Source organism: Mandrillus leucophaeus, unplaced genomic scaffold (genome assembly GCF_000951045.1).
Source record: "Mandrillus leucophaeus isolate KB7577 unplaced genomic scaffold, Mleu.le_1.0 Scaffold428, whole genome shotgun sequence".
NCBI classification, from domain to species: Eukaryota; Metazoa; Chordata; class Mammalia; order Primates; family Cercopithecidae; genus Mandrillus; species Mandrillus leucophaeus.
The window spans coordinates 509,818-526,644 of NW_012104565.1; the positions used below are offsets into that span (position 1 = coordinate 509,818).

Consider the following 16,827-nt stretch of genomic DNA (forward strand, 5'->3'; position numbering starts at 1 on the left):
AGGAGGCGGAGGTTGCAGTGAGTCGAGTTCATGCCACTGCACTCCAGCCTGGGCAGCAAGAGTGAGGCTCCGTCTCAAAAAAAAAAAAAAAAAAAAAGAATCCATACATTATCCTTACGCAGATTCTTAGGCTCCTTTCTGCGCCCCCAGAGTGGTTTGCTTGCTTGCACTCCTTATATAGTCATCCCTCAGCATCTGTGGAGGATCAGCTCTAGGACTCCCCACATATAGAAAATTCATAGGTGCTCAAGCTCCTTATGCAAAACGGTGCAGTTGGCCAGGCACGGTGGGCTCACACCTGTAATCCCAGCACTTCGGGAGGCCAAGGCAGGCAGATCACCCGAGGTCAGGAGTTCGAGACCAGCCTGGCCAACATGGTGAAACTTTATTTCTACTAAAAAGTAGTTGTCCCAACTACTCAGGAGGCTGAGGCAGGAGGATCACATAAACCTGGGAAGCAGAGGTTGCAGTGAGCCAAGATCGCACTATTGCCCTCCAGCCTGGGTGACAAGAGCAAAACTCTGTCTCAAAAAAAAAAAAAAAAAAAAAAAAAGGTTGGGGGCAGTGCAGTGGGCCCTCAATAGCCATAGGTTCCACATCTGCCAGCACTATCCCTGGATGTCAGTGATAGTCCATACCTTTTTAGCTCTGGTACTGTGAAGGGGACTTCATGTGGCTTATTTTCACTCACCCTCCTAACAGTTCTGTGAGTGGCTACTATTAGTCCCACTGTACAGAAGTGAAAACTGAGGCTCTGAGTAATGTGGCTCAAGGTCACCCAGCTAGTAATGAGGCTGCCAGAGTGAAGGGACCCATGGTATTTTTTCTGAAGCCTGTGGGAGGCTTCAGGTATTAGTTTATTTTCCTTTTTCTTAAATCCTCTAATGCTTTAGGCCCCAGGGCCTTGCAGGCATTGTGAGATCTGAGTTGGGGATCACACGGCAGTGCTTTCTGTTCTGTTCTTTCCCTGTCTAGGCATCATGGCCATCCTGTTCTCAGGCATTGTGATGTCCCACTACACGCACCATAACCTCTCCCCAGTCACCCAGATCCTCATGCAGCAGACCCTCCGCACCGTGGCCTTCTTGTGTGGTGAGTTCTGCGTCTGTGTGGCCATGCGCAGGCCCACCCAGAGCTGATCTTTCTTCCTTACCCTGTTTTAGAGTCAGTTGAGACTTTCCTTGGCAGCAGGGCAGCAGCTCCACAGAGCCAGATCCCGTACTCGCTTATCTTTTGTTTGTTCCTCTGGCTTTGAAATTTCATAAAGTAAACCAAACACCTAATAAATGAACATCTGGTGCCTACGATTTAAAGACCAAAAATAGTGAGAACCAATTACGAACATTTGAGACATGAATTTTTAATGTATTAATGTGACATTTCCAAAAATGTAGTCCTTGGAAATAATATTAATGATGGTTAGATGAAAATGGCTCCATAGTCAAGCAAGGCATGGGGCTCACGCCTGTAATCCCAACTGTTTGGGAGGCTGAGAGGATCACTTGAGCCCAGCAGTTCGAGGCTGCAGTGGGCTATGATCTTCAACAAAAAAAAAGAAAGATAGAAAAAGATAAATTTTGTAGTCAAGAGTTTAGGAAATCCTGGTTAAATAAAATTTAACATTTATGAATTGCCAGACTTTTCAGCAAATGTGCATTGTAAAATCCTTAACGGGGGATATAGTTACAGAATTTTCCAAACTTGTCCACAGAATCTTTTATTCACAGAGCAGCCTGAGGGACATCACTCGGGGACAGTTTGCAGTAGAGGTGTCATTTGTTGGGCTGGGATAAACCATGATGGCTTTGTCTTTAAGCAGTTTGTTCGAGCTTATTCTCCCCACGCTCAGACATACCCATGTATCTCCCCACCAACTTTATACTTGGAAGTGGTTGGGGTCGGGGAACAACTCTCACCATGTCTCTCTAAGCTGGCCCCCAAGTGGCTCCTGCCCTAGTTGTCATCATCAAAGTCACCCCTGGCATTTTGGGGGATTTGTCTCTCTCTTTTTTTTTTGAGACGGAGTCTCGCTCTGTCGCCCAGGCTGGCGTGCAGTGGCGCGATCTTGGCTCACTGCAAGCTCCGCCTCCCGGTTTCACGCCATTCTCTCACCTCAGCCTCCCCAGTAGCTAGGACTACAGGTGCCCGTCACCACACCCAGCTAATTTTGTTTTTTGTATTTTTAGTATAGATGGGGTTTCACCGTATTAGCCAGGATGGTCTTGATCTCCTGACCTTGTGATCCACCTGCTTCAGCCTCCCAAAGTGCTGGGATTACAGGCAAGAGCCACCACGCCCAGTCATTTGTCTCATTTTTAATTGCTACTTCCACACTGTTAGCATGCTAGAAGGCAGGGGCAGGCCAGGCAGAAACTTCAGCAGATAAGGAGGCTCAGGTGAGGAGTAGTCACGTGACTTGCCCATGGTCTCACGGCCAAGAAGTGGGTATGCAGGCCAGGTCTCTTTATTCCTGGGCCAGTTCTCTCTATTCCTGGGCCAGGTCTCTCTCTTCCTGGGCCAGAGGGTATTATTTGTACAGCACCTCTCTCAGAAAGTGAGACTACAGATTCTGACTCTGACCCTCCCAGTTAAAGACACATAAAGCAAATCATCCATCCAAAAAGATTCTGTTTTTTACCCAGCAGACTGGCAAATGTTAAGCTTGATAATACCCACTTCTGGCCTTGGTGTGTGGAAAACAGGCCTACTGGAATCTTTTCTGAAGAGTCATTTGCCATGTCTGTCTGAATTTAAAAGGCACGTACTCTTTGGCCCAACAGTTCAACCGTGTGGAATTTAGCCTGTACTGGGGTGTTTGCTGAACCTCTCAGAAATAGAAACAATCTAAATATCCATCCATAGAGGATTGGTCATTAGAAAAATTGTCAAATTTTGACAGTTTGTCAAGTGTGACTGAAAGACCGTCAGATACTCTGCAGATAAACATGATCCCACCCAGGGAAGAGGATAAACACGATTCTGCCTGCTGGCTGAACACTGTCACTAGCAAGGGTCCCAACTGTGGCAAAGTGGCAAAAATTCAGAGCAAATGACTGCGACGCCACATGACAAATGTGAAGGGGCTTTGGTTAACCATGATATATCCAGACCTTGGAGTTGGTGCTGCCAGGAAAAAGCATCCACTAGATCTGAATGTCTTCTAAATGTGCTCATTTGGAAAGATCACACAAATATTAGATAAGAAAAAATTTCAAAGAGAGGAGGGTGGGTAAACTCTCCAGCTTGTGGACTTGTTTTAAACTTGGGTACCATTCAAAGGAAAAACATTGTTAGAATGTAAAACAGCCTTGCTCTTTATGATCAGCTATTTTAAAATACAGTTTTAGACCAGGCGCAGTGGCTCACGCTTGTAATCCCAGCACTTTGGGAGGCCAAGGTGTGCGGATCACAAGGTCAGGAGTTCGAGACCAGCCTGGCCAACACAGTGAAACCCTGTCTCTACTAAAAAAAAAAAAAATTATCTGGGTGTGGTGGCGGGCACCTACAGTCCCAGCTACTCGGGAGGCTGAGGCAGGAGAATCGCTTGAACCCGGGAGGCGGAGGTTGTAGTGAGCCGAGATCATGCCACTGCACTCCAGCCTGGGAGAGAGAGTGAGACTCTGTCTCTAAAAATATATATATATACAGTTTTAATCTCTTTAGTCATTATGCTATTCTGAGGGACATCACAGTTTAAGCAGAGAGCCTAGTGTTAGAAATTTATAAGGTGCTTTTTCTTAAAATATACAAGTTTGTGTGACAGAGAGTAAATATTGGGCTCTTTTTGGCTTGCAGAGTGGAGCCAAGAGTTAGCAATGAGTCTCACTCTGCAAATCCTGCTGGGTGTGAGCTGTGTTCTAAACGTTGTGGCAATGTTAAATATATTAAGCTAATCATGTGGAAGTTAACTAAAGACCCCTTCACGTTTGTCATGTGGCGTCGCAGTCATTTGCTCTGAATTTTGGCCACGTTGCCACAGTTGGGACCCTAGCTAGTGACAGTGTTCAGCAGATCGGCAGATTCATGTGTTTCCATCTTCCCTGGGCGGGATTGCGTTTATTTGCAGAAGTATTTGACAGTTGACTCATTACATTAAGAGATTTCTGAATACCAGGGACATATTGCTTATATAGTAGAAAAGAATAAGAGAATTTAAGCACAAGTTTGGCCAAGATATTGGCTGCAGGGTTTTCAAGAAAATAAGGAAAGTGTTGTATTGGATTCTGCCTGTGAATGTTTGCTTGCTTAACAGTTTAGTACCATATTGGAATGAAATCATTGGGGTTGAATAATCCATTCTTTGGTTTGTTTCAGAAACATGTGTGTTTGCATTTCTTGGCCTGTCCATTTTTAGTTTTCCTCACAAGTTTGAAATTTCCTTTGTCATCTGGTGCATAGTAAGTATTTTCCTTGTTTTTTTTTATTTAATTACTTATTTGTAGATCAATAAACACATGTTCTGGATTTGTTTATGTAACTGTTAACTGTTCAAAGTCAACAGCTACATAGACAGTCTTTTGTTTAAAGTTTCTTTTGTTAAAAAAAAAAATCACAAACATACACTAAGAGGGCAGGGGTAGAATTAAGTGAATAAATATCCCCAGCAAGGACTTTTTTAAGGTTTTTTGTTTTTTTTGTTTTTTTTGTTTTCTGAGATGGAGTCTCGCTCTGTCGCCCAGACTGGAGTGCAATAGTGCGATCTCAGCTCACTACAACCTCCACCTCCCAGGTTCAAGTGATTCTCCTGCCTCAGCCTCCCAAGTAGCTGGGATTACAGGCACACATCACCGTGTCCGGCTAATTTTTGTATTTTTAGTAGACATGGGGTTTCATCATACTGGTCAGACTGGTCTTGAACTCCTGACCTCGTGATCCACCTGCCTCAGCCTCCCAAAGTGCTGGGATTACAGGCATGAGCCACCGCGCTCAGTCTTGTTTTTTAAGATTTTTAATGGCCTTGAATATTATGGTCTTTAAATAAAAGTACAGGTTTGTAGGTTTTTGTGTGAGGAGGTAAAAGCAGATTTCAAAATTGAATATGTAATTGATCATAACCATGTAAAACTATTATGCACAGAGAAAAAGAAAGTATGTAAAGAAAATGTAGCCACATGTTCACAGTGGTTATAGAGCTGGGATTTCTTTCTCTTTCCTAATTTTTCTGGATAGTTTATTATGTACTTCTTACTGCAGTTTTCTTCAAATTTGTCTATTTATATTTGTCTGTTTATAAGATAGTCTTCCTGCAACCTGGGTACTTCCACCTGTCACTCAGCAAGAGCTCATTGCTCTTGGTCACTGTTATTCGTCCTCCAAACTCAGGTTTCAGGGCAAAAAAAAAGCAGCAAAAGTAGCAAAAGTCCTTTACAGAAAGTATAATAGCCTAGGCTGGATGCAGTGGCTCACACCTGTAATCTCAGCACTTTGGGAGGCCGAGGCTGGTGGATCATGAGGTCAGGAGTTCGAAACTAGCCTGGCCAACATGGTGAAACCCTGTCTCTACTAAAAATGCAAAATTAGCTGGGCGTGGTGGTCCGCGCCTGTAATTCCACCTACTCGGGGGACTGAGGCAGGAGAATTGCTTGAACGCGGGAGGTGGAGGTTGCAGTGCAGTGAGCCGAGACCTCGCCATTTGCACCCCAGCCTGGGCAAAAAGAGCAAAACTCCGTCTCAAAAAAAAGTATAATAGCCTTTAGTGTGGCCACTGGATAAAAGGGGACACATTTAATCAAACCTGAAACACCAGTGTAGGCATGGAAGATTGGATTTCAGTGGGTGAAACAGGGAGGTGACTATTTCAGCCACAGGTTGGGAGGAAAATGAGAGGATGCCCTGGGGTGACAACTCAGTTTTCTCTAAGCAGTTAGGCCCAGGCTGGCCCTGCAGCTAGTGGAGATGGCCTGTGCTGTTCAGATGGGTTACAGTTCCTACCCTGTAAGCTCCGCTTAGTGGTCAAGAGCATGGGCTTTGGGGTCTGAACCAGATTTGAGGCTTGAATCCATTACTTCCTGCCTTTTCAACTTGAACCAATTACTTCATCTCTCTATACCTCAGTTCCCTTGCCTATAAACTGGAGATAATAATACCTACTTTATAAGACCTTTGCAGGGATTTAAATTTAGCAGGATAATGCATGTAAAATGATCAGCATGTTGTCTGGCATAGAAATGTTTGATGATTGGAAACATTTACTCTTGACCAGGCATGAGGGCTCACACCTATTATCCCAGCACTTTGGGAGTCTGAGGCGGGCAGATTACTTGAGGTCAGGAGTTTGAGACCAGCCTGGCCAACTTGGCGAAACCCAGTCTCTACTAAAAATACAAAAATCAGCTGGGCATGGTAGCACACGCCTGTAATCCCAGCTACTAGGGAGACTGAGGCAGGACAATTGCTTGAACCTGGGGGCCAGATGTTGCAGTGAGCCAAGATCGCACCACAGCACTCCATCTCAAAAAAAAAAAAAAAAAAAAAAAAAAAATACTGTAAAATTCATGCTTGTTAAAGGAATAAACTGAAAGCCTAAAGAATGTGCTGTATATGTCTGTGTCATCCTTTTCAAGTAATTATGGTAAGAACCAAAATGAAGAAAATGAAAGTAAAGTAATAAATGTCCTAAGAATCCACTTGGATAAGATTTAAACTTTAGGCTGGGTGCAGTGACTCACACCTGTAATCTTAGCACTTTGGGAGGCAAAGGAAGGATGATTGCTTGAGACCAGGAGTTTGAGACTAGCCTGGGCAACATAGCAAGACCTCATCTTTAACTAAAAAGTTTAAAAAATTAGCCAGGCATGGTGGTGCATGCCTGTAGTTCTAGCTACTTGGGAGGTTAAGGTGGGAGGATCACTTGAGCCCAGGAGGTTGAGGTTGCATTGAGCCACAATCGCGCCACTGTACTCCAGCATGGGAGACAGAGCGAGACCTTGTCTCAAAAAAAAAAAAAAAAACAAACAACAAAAGATGTGAACTTTACATAAAGCTGTACTTTGCCAAGACTAACATGCCTTTGGAGTTGGAGAGGAACCAAAAGCCACAGCAAGAAGTTGGCCGGCTAAGCCAGGGCATATGGCCTCCTTGTAGACCCTACCTCTGCGTTCCTCTTGCTCAGACAGCAGTGTTTCCACACATGGGTAGGTCCTTCACAGCTGCCCTCCTTTCCCTGAGGGAGAGGCAGAAACACCTTGTCTGTCCCCTTGGGGCTGGAATGATCAATGCAGGCCTGTCCCAAGGAGGAGCGCCATTGGAGTCAGGTTTTCCTTAAACTAATCTGTGAATACTTCTGTACAGCCTCTTGGCATTCAGTTTTGTTCTGCTGTCATTACTAATGCCCTTCCTGATACCTCGTCGGTTCTCTTTTCTGGCTACTGAGAAAGGTAACGTACAAAGCTTTATCCTTTCCTAGATGCATAGAATCCTGCAGCTCCGGCAGCACGCCCATGCTGGGTTTCTCACGAGCATGGTGTTGCTCGTGTCTTTTGTGGCTGAGGGGAATGAGGGGAATGCTGCGTTTGTACTGGATGTGTTACACAGTCTGCAACAGCTTCAAGAAGCTTCAGCGTGAAGAGCCAGATGTTTTCACCTAAGACTTAGTTTGTTGCTATCAACAGGTGCTTGTACTATTTGGCAGAGCGGTAAACATTTTCCCTCTTTCCTACCTCCTGAATTTCTTCCGGGATCATAAAATCACACCGAAGATGATGTTCATCATGTGGTTTAGTGGTAAGTCAAATCTTGAATAAATGGAGTGGGGAAATACCTGTTAAAAGCATGCCCCACACAGAGAGAGCCATGGTTCTCTGCTAGCGCCCTTGGCAAAGCCACAAGTAATCAATACTCCCGTCTAATGGCACCTACTGCAACCAAGATGGTGCCCCTCACCATGGTGCTATGAAGTGGGCGAGGCTAGGTTGGAAGAGGGCAAAGGACATGCCCAGGGTCACGTGACCACTGGAGGCAGAGCCGGGATTTCTGCCACTCTCCCCTGGACAGGACAGTGCAGTCCAGGACGCAGCTGGGCGTGGCTCAGTGCCTCCCTGTGGGTTTTCTAGGCTGAAGTAATAATGGACTCAAGGTAGAAAAGGTGAAAGTTGAAACTGTTTCATACCTTATGTTAGTTTTGGATATTTTTCCTTTAAGTCACAAAGTTCTGGTAGTTTAATTTGAATGTTTCAGTTGCTATTTAATCACTTTTTAAAGGATAGAAATGATTTCATAAATCTTTGCTTCTAAAGAACTGGATCCATAGGCATCCTTAAATTTATTTTTGAGCAATACATACTGTTCTTTATGCTTTCTTGCTTAAATATTATAATTAAAGTATTTTCCGTGTGGGTTGAGTTATAGCAACATACTTTATAATGTTCTTTATCCAAAGGCATATCTGCAAGTTTGTCTCAGATTTGTCTTCTTTCTAAAGGCCATTTTTAAAAATGTATATGTTTCATATATATGTACGTATATGTCTATGTATGTATACATATATATATATGGTGAGAAAAACTCATTTTTTTCCTAATCTCTTTTTCTAGTGAGGCAAACTACTTTGTAAAGTGGTTGCAGAAGTGTGTCAGAGGTTTTTGAAGTGATGTGAGCTATTTGGGAAGGGGGGCATGAGGATGAGAGAGCGTTACAGGGAAGGTTGGAGTGTATTTGAAATGGCGGGAGCTGTCAGCTCCTGTTCTCTCCCAGGCTCCCCGGGCTCTTGCTCCGTGGGTTTCCATCCAGGCTTTCCTGGATCTTCAACGAGGGGCACCGAACAAGCGTCTGCTTCCGGCCCCTCCTATCATCATTTAAGCAATCAGAGCTTCTCCTTCCTACAAAACACCAGGAACTTCAGCCAGAGTTCCTCCTCACGTCCCCCGCTGCTGCATCCACGCTTCTTTCGCCATGGCCAGACCCCTGCGAGTGAGCCATGCTCGCTCATTTTCCCCACTTCTTCACCGTCTGTCCACGGGGCAGGAATTGGCCTTGGCAGGTCACCAGTGACCTCCCACAGCCAGACCTGGAGGGGAGGGATCCGCCCCCATCCTAGTCCACCTCCTTCCCACCGCCCCTACCTCTGACGAGGACCGTTTCACCCTCTTCCCCGGCCTCTGGGGCAAGCTCCTCCTTTCTCCTCTTTGGTGTCTCCTTGGGCTCGTCCCCCTTCACTAACCCCTCAAATAGCGGCTTTTTCAGGAGTTGGCCCCAGCCCCGCTTCTGTTTGTGTGTTCTGCACTTCACTGAGTGTGCTCACGCATCCACTGGCCTTCACTTCCACCTAGTCCAAAGCTGTTCCCGCAAACCCAGACCTCCCTCTGGGATCCATACTCCTGTTTCCAGCTGCCTGTTTGGATGCCATGGAGATGCCGCCATCCCTATGCCTTTGCATCTCCCTTGCCCAAGAAATCTTTGAATTGCCCCATGGCCTGGCTAGCTGGTACTAGCACTTGCTGGGTACATAACCTGTTAAAGCACATGACATGTGCCATGCCACTGAACCCTCTGGCCCGTGACAGGTTTAGAGAGGCTGAGAGTCCTTCGTCCTTGCCATGTCTCTGTATTATGTGCCCTTTGCTCTTGCCCTGCCATCTCCCCATCTGGGTCTGGCCTGCAGCAGTCTGGCTGTCCTACCTCATGGTGATGTGAGCCTCCCTGCCTTCCTGTCTGGGGCAGGTCCTGGTGCTGTCTACACCCCACCCTCCCACCTTCTCCTCCAGGTACCATTTCACAACCCTCATTTGCTGTGTCTCCTCCCAGCTGCTCTAGGAGCTCCCCAAGGGTGGGGCTAGGACTGCCTGTCCCCTCAGTACGGCACCAAGGAAGCCAGGAAGCTTCTAAGAGAGGAAAGTGCTGTTTCCCAGCTCAGTCCATGCCCCTCAGTTGTTTCCTAGTAGCCTCACAGGGGACCAGCCAGCCTCATTACCACCTAAGCAGCCCACAGCCCCATCAGTGCCACCAGGGGCCTCCACAGGGGCAGCATCTCGAGATAGGAGGGGTACTGGACACACTGCATCCTGTGCTGTTGTGGGTATTAGATGAGTGGCCCTGGGTGGGCCATGCTGCTCTTGGCCTCCATCCCTCATCTGTGTGTTGTGGACAAGAGTATCGGTGCTCGGTAAGGATTCCTGTGAAGATCCAGTGATGCTCTACACGCTGAACACCTGCCCGGGCCTGGCGCACACACAGGAAGGGCTCAGCCCACAGCAGCTGTCCTGCAGTTTGCAGGACACGAGCATCAGGCTTGATAAGTCCTCCTGCACCCACACCTGGGGCTCTGTAGCTGGGGCAGGCCACCTCATTTGATCTGCCCAAGTGGGCATGGAGGTGAGTCTGTGGTCCCCACATCTCTGCCACCTGCTCTTTACACCCCAAAGCCTCACAGGGCGAGCACACGCCCTTTAGCAGGGCCATTAGAATAATCGGCTGGTCGCAGTGTTGGGCTGGTGGATTTCCAGGGAAGCCAGCCCATGAAGCTGCTGCCTCCTCACTGTGTCCTCTCATGCTCTCTGCTGTCCCCCAGGCCTGCGGGGGGCCATCCCCTATGCCCTGAGCCTGCACCTGGACCTGGAGCCCATGGAGAAGCGACAGCTCATCGGCACCACCACCATCGTCATTGTGCTCTTCACCATCCTGCTGCTGGGCGGCAGCACCATGCCCCTCATTCGCCTCATGGACATCGAGGACACCAAGGCACGCCGCAGGAACAAGAAGGACGTCAACCTCAGCAAGACGGAGAAGATGGTCAGTATCACGCACCTGCGGGGTGGGGCAGGGGGCTGGCCTGCTGCACAGCTGATGGTCCCCACTGTCAGGAAATGGGGAGATGAGCCTTGCTTTGAGGACGCCCAGCACCTCCACACACACGTCACACACGCACACACACCGGTCCCCCACTGAGAAGGAGGTGACAGGACTTGAGTTCTGAAGCATGGCTCTTGTTGGGGGGGTATCTGGCAACTTTGTGACCTGCCGCAGCCAGGGAAGCTGTGGGCGACCCCATCTGCTCCCTCTCTGAAGCTCCATAGGGCACCACAGGAGTCTGGGCCTATGCCACTCTCCCAGCAGTGCCTCTGCCCTGCCAGCAGCTGAGACACCTGTCAGGGCCCAGGTTTGAGGGTTTCAAAATCCCATCATTCCCCAGTATGGTTTTACTAAAAACCACCTGCTAGGGGCCTGAGGAGGGGAGGACGGCTTGTGGTGGCTGTGAGGGCCGTGAGGGGTACTCCCCCAAGGACAGACATGGTGTGGGGTTGGAGGTATCCAGGCCCCAGCTGTAGGGAGAGCTGAGGCTCTGCAGCCTGTCCACCTCTTCTTCCTACAAGCCGCTGCCCCTGCCACCAAGCTGCCTTCCTGTCCTGTCTTCACCCTCAGGACCTCTATGCAAAGCTAGGCCCTCTGACCAAAGCAGAGGCTGCTGTAGGCTCCAGCCCAGAGCATCCCCTGCCAATCGTGCATTTCTGGACATGCATCTCTTTCTAGTTTCCATATGCTAGGCCTCAGTAACTTTAATCAGTCATCAGAGGCCCAGGAGTCCTCACGTAGCCATCCACGGCTAACATTGGAGTCAGGGCTGGCAAGACCATGGCCTCCAGTCTCCAAACTGGGCCCCTCAGCCAGTGCAGTGCTGCTGGGAGGAAAGTTCCAGATGGCTGTGAGGCCTGGCTCTGCAGAACTTCCATCACACTAAGAGGCCCTTTGCCACCAACCCCTATCTACCAACTTTTTTGGTTTTCACAAAAGCTCTAGCTTAGGTCTTTCTGGGTATCAGAATTGGTGGGGGGTTGCTACACACAGGCTGCTGGGTCTGTCACCAGCATCTCATAGGTCTGGCATGGGGTCCGAAAGAATTTGTGTTTCTTCTTTATTTCCGAGACAGGGTCTCACTCTGTTGCATAGGCTGAAGTGCAGTGGCGCGATCATGGCCGCCCACTGCAGCCCGGACCTCTTGGGCTCAAGCGATCCTCTCACCTCAGCCTCTGGAGTAGCTGGGACTCCAGACAGGCGTGACCCCACCCAGCTAATTTTTTTCTTACTTTTAGTAGAGACAGGGTCTCACTATGTGGCCCATGCTAAGAATTTGCGTTTCTAACAAGTTGCCAGGTAGTACTGCTGCAGCCAATCCTGTGAACACGCTTGGCGAAGCACAGCACTAGCAGAAACAGGACAGCTCCTCTGAGGATGAACCGCTGAGTTTCTGGAATGTTTTCTGCGGCAGTCAATGTGCTTGCATTTTCCTTGGACTATCTCAGATTGTCCCAATAGCCTGCCTGGAAACTGGTGCTTTCATTATACCCATTTTGCAGATGAGAATGCTGAGGCACTAAGAGAATCAGATCAGACAGCTGCGGGCAGACTCCCAAGCCTGCGTTCTTCACCACCACACTGATCAGCAGTCCTCAAAATGGGGTCCCCAGACTAGCAGCATCACTGGAAACCTGTTAGATCTGCAGATTCCCAAGCCCACTCAGATCTACTGAATTAGCACCTCTGCAGGTGGCTCCAGTGGGCTCCGTATTTTGTGGTTTCACAAGCCCCCCAGGTAGATTCTGATACAGACCAGTGTTTGACAACCACTGCTTCACAGCATCTAAATGCCCTCCCCTCCCCTGCCGTCATCTCCCCTCCCTGCTCCTGCCCCGCACCCATCTCCCCCCCCCAACCCCCGCCACCACCTGCACCTGTGGCCCCACCAAGGCTCCTGCAGCAGAACGGGCACTGCACTCAGAGCCTGTCTGCTTTGCTCCTGCCTCTTCACCTCTGGCCCTCCCCTCCACATGGGGCCCTTTTCTCATCCCTCTCCAATGCCTACAGGATGTGTCCCTCTCCCCTCTCCTCTCCTGACTTGATTGGCAAAAGCCTGTCCACGGTGGAGTCCTAGCTAATAGACCCACAGGCAAAGAGACAAAAAGCCTCCCTGTGCAATTTGCTGTTAATGAAAAGCCCAGAACAGCAGTTCGGTCCTGGTTGCATGATAGAATCACCCAAAAAGCTTGAAAAGCTTAAAAACCAAGCCCCAGCCCAGCCCAGTCCTTCTGTTTTAGGTGTCCTAGGTGGGGTCCTGGGCATCCATTGTGCCCTGAGGGAACTTCCTGCCTCCCTGCGGGCTCCCAGGAGGCCGTCTGCTGCCCATCGTCACCCTGCACTGATGGTCAAGTGGAGTTAGGATTGGGGACACTGGCAGCCTGGGTGGTGTGGGTGCTTCCAGAGGTGCCCCTGATGGTGCCTGCTGATGGCCGTCGGGCCGCCTTTCTTCCCTGCTCAGGGCAACACTGTGGAGTCGGAGCACCTGTCGGAGCTCACGGAGGAGGAGTACGAGGCCCACTACATCAGGCGGCAGGACCTCAAAGGCTTCATGTGGCTGGACGCCAAGTACCTAAACCCCTTCTTCACTCGGAGGCTGACGCAGGAGGTGGGATACCGGCCAGGCCACACTTTCTGGGGGTCCCTTGCCTGCCTCCTTCAGGACCTGCGGTGGCCCAGGGTGGGGTGGAGGAAGAGTGGGGAGGCAGAAAGTCTCACGTGGGCCCGCCAGGCTGCCGCCTCCTGATCTACAGGCTGGACATGCTTGTGGAACTCGGCATCTGCTGTTTTTCCTTCGCTGCCACGTTTAGTGCGAGGTTAATAATAGATTTGTTAACACAGTTTGGTTTTCCTGGATGACAGACATGGGGTATCGATCAGCTACTGAATCAGAGCTGAGGAATTTCAGACATACCAGGACCTCAGGCTGTGGCCCAAGGCTGCCCCCAGCTCAGGCCTCTGGTTCTGTCCCTCGGGGCACTGCTGGCCTCTCTTTAGTTGGAGGCCTTGCGTAGGGGTGGGGCTCTTCCTGCGGCTGCCTGCTTTGTTTCTATGCAGGTCCATTTTCCATTCTCGGGCAGGCCTGATAGCTGCCGGTGTGTGCGTTCTTCCAGGAGCCAGGCAGCTCCAGTGACTGTGACCACAACTGCTTCCTTCTCCAGCATCCTGTGCAGTGGATGCAGCTGTCTCCCTGACAGCTGAGGAGATGGAGGCCCAAGGGGGTGCAGTAACCCCGCGAGATCACAGCCAATATGGGCATAATTGGGAGCAGAGCTAAGTGTGTCTGACTCCAGAGACCACATTTTCAACCTCACGCCATGCTACCTCCTTCTTTCTGAATGACACCTCCCGTGATCTCCACCCCCACAAAGAACAATCCCAGCTCAGTTTGTTCAATTGAAACTGAAGTTGCCTGTGGCCATCACCCTACCTCCTACCTCCTCCCCAGACACCCCACCCAAGGCACCCAGCAGCCTCCCCTCCCTTCCTTGGCCCTGCCCCTGACGGCTTGGTTGTGTCTCTCGACCCAGGACCTGCACCACGGGCGCATCCAGATGAAAACTCTCACCAACAAGTGGTACGAGGAGGTACGCCAGGGCCCCTCCGGCTCCGAGGACGACGAGCAGGAGCTGCTCTGACGCCAGGTGCCAAGGCTTCAGGCAGGCAGGCCCAGGATGGGCGTTTGCTGCCCACAGACACTCAGCAGGGGCCTCGCAGAGGTGTGTGCATCCAGCAGCCCCTTCAGGACTCCAGACATAGAGGGCGGGGCGAGGTACTGGCTGCAGGGTCACCTTAGTCCAGAACTTGCCAGGCCTTTGGAGCCAGGTGACTTCTTGGGAAACTGTCATCTCCCCACTCCTCCCTGAGCCAGCCTCTGCTCAGTGTGGCTTGTCGGCCCACAGAGGGGAGGGAGCACGGGGCCAAGTGCCAGTCATCTGTGAAGCTGGGGCACCTACCCCGCCACCTGGAGGACCCCTGTGGCCCCCTGCCTAGAGCACCATCTACAGGTGTGCCATTCCCCAGCCACTGCCTTCATCCTGCCCCCGCCGGACTGGCAGAGCCAGGGGTGAGCCACCTGCCTTTGAGTCATCAAGATGCCTCCACAGCCACAATTCTGACCTAAGTGGCAGGGCCCAGAAATCTTGAAAAGCTCCCGCTGCCCTGTGTGGCACTTCCTGTGCTTCCTCAGGGAGAGGGAGAGAAACGGAGTGACCTTTTTCCATTGTCTGATTGGCACTTCTCAGCCTGTCTCCCTGGACAGCAGGTGGCTGCTGCCTTTCTCTGGGCATCTTCTGAATGTTTACACTGGTACCTTCTGGTATCTTCTTTAGAGCCCCCTGCAAGCTGCAACCCAAGGCTTTTATCTTGCAGGGTCAGAGCGCCCTCTAGAGGGAAAAGCTAGAGGCACAGGGTTCCTGCTGGCCCACAACTGCTGTCTTAATTAGGTTTAAATTCATGCATTTTACAGCAAAGTGCTGAGAGCCTCGTAGTCACCTCCTGCCATCTGATCTCCCTCCCCACCATTCCCATACTCAGTTGTTCTTTTGTCTAACCGGAGGCCACTGTGCCGAGGCCCTGCAGTGTCTGCTCACTGCTGCCATCTTCGCTGCTAATCAGGGTTCCATCCTCTTTCCCCTCTCCCAGTTCCCCACCACGTTGGATCCCATTTGTCACCCATGCTAGGGTCCCCAAAGCACTGGGGCAGGGGCCAGAGCAGCAGCACCCAGTGCTCCCCTCTCCCACCCCGACCTGGAGTCAGAAGCAGATGCTCCACGCACACACACCCCAGCCCTGTCCCAGGGGCCCGGCCTCCTCAGCCATCTCAGGGTGAGGAGCTGTCAGTCATGTCCAGATGGAATGGAGTCACTGACTCGCATCCTCTCCTCACCTCCCCTTTGACAAGCCTCAAACTGCTCAGCTCATCGAAAGGCCATTGCCAACTTCCGTATGTGGTTCTGGGTCCCAGGGAGCCTTGGAACCTGGCCCCCTGGGGTGGTTTAATTCACCATGTGCATTCCTGCTTCTCTGGGGACACGGTGGGCCAGCATGGTCCCTGGGCTGGAGCAAACGCATCTCCATCTCTTCCACCTCAGACGGTGTGGCTCCGGATATCAGGAGGGACTGACCTCAGGACCTGTGCCAGGAACAAGAGGCCAGGCCCGATGCTGCCACCTCGCCTTGCCCCTGAAGTGAGAGCAGGCCAGCCGGGCAGGAAGCACGCTGTTTACTTTTTGCATGAAAAGTAAATTTGTACTTGATAGAGCTAAAATATGATCTTTTTAAATTTCTCAACCCTATAATTTGAGCCATTGCCTTGCTTAATTTTGGTCTCCACCATTTCCTTCTAGTGGAGAAGAGAGGAAGTCAGAGGGTGGGGACCTTTGCCTGCCCCTGGGCGAGTGGGGGCAGGGATCTGAGACCAGATTGTTCTTGCGGCCCTGCCAGAACTCACTCTCGCCTGAAGTTTAGGGTCCCGTCTCCCAGATGTCAGTTGCTTTGCAATCAGTTGTTTGCCAGGATTTCTTTCTTTCCTAATCTTAAATTCACAGATAAAGCAATGAAAAGAGTCAGATCCCATTTCCGTCTGCCCCCTCGCCGCCAGGTCTGATAGCCCCAACCACGCCACACCTGGCCTCATGCTTTCAGCTGAGACCTGAAAAGGATGCTGTAGCGGAAGAGCATGTGGGGCTTGGTGGGGGGCCCTAGGATTTGTGGGGGGCAGAGGGGGTGGTGGGACCTTTCCCAGGAGGTACCAGCACCTGCCTCGATCTCCTGTGAGCCTTGTCTGCCCCCAGGCGGCCAGGTGAGGTCAGCAGCCTGGGAGAGTGCCCCCAAGAGATGAGGGCACCCCGTGTTCCTTGGCAGTCTTGACTCGCCTTGGTAACAAAAGGCCATAGAAGTCTGTTTTTCTGGGTCAGTTTTTTTCAAATGTCTTTGCCTGAGAATAACAAATTGCTGCTGTCTACCTTTAGCACACCCGATAATTCTATTTGGGGCAGTGAATGCGCAGAAGATATAAAAATATGCAGCTTAACTATATCT

The 16,827-nt window shown here is 50.3% G+C and overlaps 1 protein-coding gene across 3 annotated transcripts in view; it reads left to right on the forward strand.

Moving 5' to 3' along the window:
• The window catches only part of SLC9A8 (solute carrier family 9, subfamily A (NHE8, cation proton antiporter 8), member 8), a 77,071-nt gene extending 61,277 nt beyond the window's left edge, over positions 1-15,794 (forward strand). For 2 of the 3 annotated variants that reach the window (XM_011993187.1, XM_011993186.1), the window contains exons 11-16: positions 976-1,092; positions 4,315-4,397; positions 7,611-7,722; positions 10,505-10,725; positions 13,247-13,393; positions 14,316-15,794. In XM_011993187.1, coding sequence (XP_011848577.1) covers positions 976-1,092; positions 4,315-4,397; positions 7,611-7,722; positions 10,505-10,725; positions 13,247-13,393; positions 14,316-14,423 — 788 coding nt within the window. In that variant the 3' untranslated portion in view covers positions 14,424-15,794. The remainder of the gene's footprint in view (positions 1-975; positions 1,093-4,314; positions 4,398-7,610; positions 7,723-10,504; positions 10,726-13,246; positions 13,394-14,315) is intronic. The other variant, XM_011993188.1, reaches the window with a different exon arrangement.
• Positions 15,795-16,827: the final 1,033 nt, after the last annotated feature.